We start from the raw sequence: 2,500 nt of genomic DNA on the forward strand, positions 1-2,500 counted from the left end.
AAGTCAGAGTTCTCATCCGTAAACATCTAGTATGAGATGTTTGCTGTCATTTAGCTTTAAAAGTTCAGAAACATTTATGAAAAAGTGTTTGTTTTTTCTACATGAGGCCAAACTTAATTACATTATTATATTATATGAATATATTTTTCATACAAATATATCAAGTCCTTGTTATTACATAAGGTTGTTTCACATGAATACAAAAAGTTCTGTTTAATGTCTGATGTCCTCCGAGTCCTGTTGGGTCAGACAGGTTGGCCTGTTTTCACCTGTTTGTGTGTGTGTGTGTGTGCGTGCATGTGTGTGTGTGCCTTCCCCTCCCCGGTACCGGATCAGGTGACCAGCTGATCGCAGCTCTGATTGTTAACCAGGCTGAGGTGTTTACTGACGTCTGGTTAAAGCTGGAGGTATAGCTAGAGCTCTGGGATGAGTCAGACCTCACCTCCAGGCCGTAAAGGTTAAAGGTCAGATGTTCCATTGATTTGTGAGGATCACAGAAGCACCTACGCGAGAATCCAATCAGACAAGTGGAGACGAGAGAACAAGGAGGGAGGCGAGACCCTTTTATGTAAATGAGTCAATTAAATATATAATAATATGAATAAAATAGGAAATGACATAATTAATAAAAATAAACATACATCCATCATCATCTGCTTACCGGGGTAGAAAAACTGAAGGTAAGAGGTTAGATTATAATTTAAGGACACAGAAGTAGGGGGGGCAGCTGAAGGGTGTGTGTGTGTGTGGGGGGGGGGAGGACCTGCAGTGGAGAGTCGGGTCAAACGGGGGTCCGACGGGCATTTCCCACACCGGCTTACGGCTAAACCTCCCTGTACCAACACGGCCCGAGCTGTTGGTTTAGAGACCGCCGACGGGTCTGGGAATGTTCACGCATGCTGGAGGGAGCAGATCCCCTCGAACCGGCAGATAAAGGAGAATCTCATAAATCCTCCCGGAGCTGCTCAAGTGGAATCCTCTAAAACCCGGCCGGCTAAGCAGACAACACTTTTTATTATAAAAAATGTTTATATGACACAAAACATAATTTTTATTCTAAATGTAAAATATAATTCTTGTAATTATTTTTTAAAAGAAAAATGACTTCTTCATTATTAAAGTTCAGTGTGAAGTGCACCATTTTTCAGCGTCGCGTTAAATCCCAAGTTCTTCTAATTCCAGTTCCTGGTTTTGATGGCAGCTGGATTTCCTAATCCACCCTACCGCTGTTTGGTGTTTTCTGATCTGAAGCTGTTCTCTTTCCCTTCCAGGTGAAACTGATGAACTCCTTCCAGAAAATTCCTTTAAGAACTCCAAATATGAGTTTGGCAGCATCGGCCTGGCGCTCTACAGCGGTCTGTTTGCCTACGGCGGCTGGTGAGTCTACCTGTTAGAGCAGACCACAGATGGTAAACCTCAGAATGGTCCAGCGGGAGGGAGGAAGCCTGTTGCTAGGAAACGGCCAGGTGTCAGGGAGGGCAGCAAAGAAGCTGCTTCTCTTAGAGGTTCAGAGGAAGAAGGGCCAACACCACAGAGATTGGTTAATTGCATTAACTTAAAGTAATCATCAAGTAAAGCATTAATTCTACTTGAGTAACCATGGGAACATCTGGCCACAGCTGCTTGTTTAGAAATCAGAGATGTTTTATGTTCTAGTCCTTTAAGATGTGGGCATCTGTGTGTTTTCTCGTCTAAACGCCGTCTCTTCTGCTGCAGGAACTACTTGAACTTTGTGACAGAGGAGATGATCGAGCCGTACAAGTGAGCTCCTCGCTTTAGAAATACGACCCGTTTGCCTCCCGAGTTACTGAAGTCCTGCAAGTCTCATGTTTTTTTTCTTGCTCCTCAGGAACCTTCCTCGAGCCATCATCATCTCCCTGCCCATCGTTACCGCCGTTTACGTCCTCACCAACCTGGCGTATTTCACCACGCTGTCCCCCGCCCAGATGCTCAGCTCTGAGGCCGTTGCCGTGGTGAGTGGTGGAGACGTTTCAGAACCCCAGCCGGGCTCGGTGTGCGTTTCAGTGCTGAAACAGGTCCGTTTGTCCTGCAGGACTTTGGAAACTGCCACCTGGGCCCCATGGCCTGGATCATCCCCGTGTTTGTGGGTCTGTCGTGCTTCGGGTCCGTTAACGGCTCTCTCTTCACCTCGTCCAGGTAGCACAAACTTTGTTTACGTGAATGAAGATGCAGAGGAAACGATGGAAACTTCTGACCTTTGACCCTCTTCTTCTCTGTCAGGTTGTTTTTTGTGGGGTCACGGGAAGGTCACCTGCCCAGCCTGCTGTCGATGATCCACCCCAGTCTGCTCACCCCGCTCCCCTCGCTTATATTCACAGTGTGTAGCTTTAATACTACATTTTACATGATACGGAAGCTGATTAGGGACAAAATTCCTCCTTAACTTGTTTTATGTCTGTTTCCTTCGGACTGATGGAGAGGTTAATGTTACAAACCAATCCGATGATCTAAATTAGAATGATTAACATTAGATGATGAT

The 2,500-nt window shown here is 45.6% G+C and overlaps 1 protein-coding gene across 1 annotated transcript in view; it reads left to right on the plus strand.

Annotated features, from left to right (window-relative positions):
- Nucleotides 1–2,500, plus strand: part of slc7a5 (solute carrier family 7 member 5) — a 21,088-nt gene that overhangs the window by 12,475 nt on the left and 6,113 nt on the right. The window contains exons 3-7 of the mRNA XM_015965195.3: nt 1,272–1,377; nt 1,717–1,761; nt 1,850–1,973; nt 2,054–2,157; nt 2,242–2,338. Of these exons, the coding sequence (XP_015820681.3) occupies nt 1,272–1,377; nt 1,717–1,761; nt 1,850–1,973; nt 2,054–2,157; nt 2,242–2,338 (476 nt within the window). The remainder of the gene's footprint in view (nt 1–1,271; nt 1,378–1,716; nt 1,762–1,849; nt 1,974–2,053; nt 2,158–2,241; nt 2,339–2,500) is intronic.

The sequence above is a fragment of the Nothobranchius furzeri genome, chromosome 4 (assembly GCF_043380555.1).
Source record: "Nothobranchius furzeri strain GRZ-AD chromosome 4, NfurGRZ-RIMD1, whole genome shotgun sequence".
In the NCBI taxonomy this organism is placed as follows: Eukaryota; Metazoa; Chordata; class Actinopteri; order Cyprinodontiformes; family Nothobranchiidae; genus Nothobranchius; species Nothobranchius furzeri.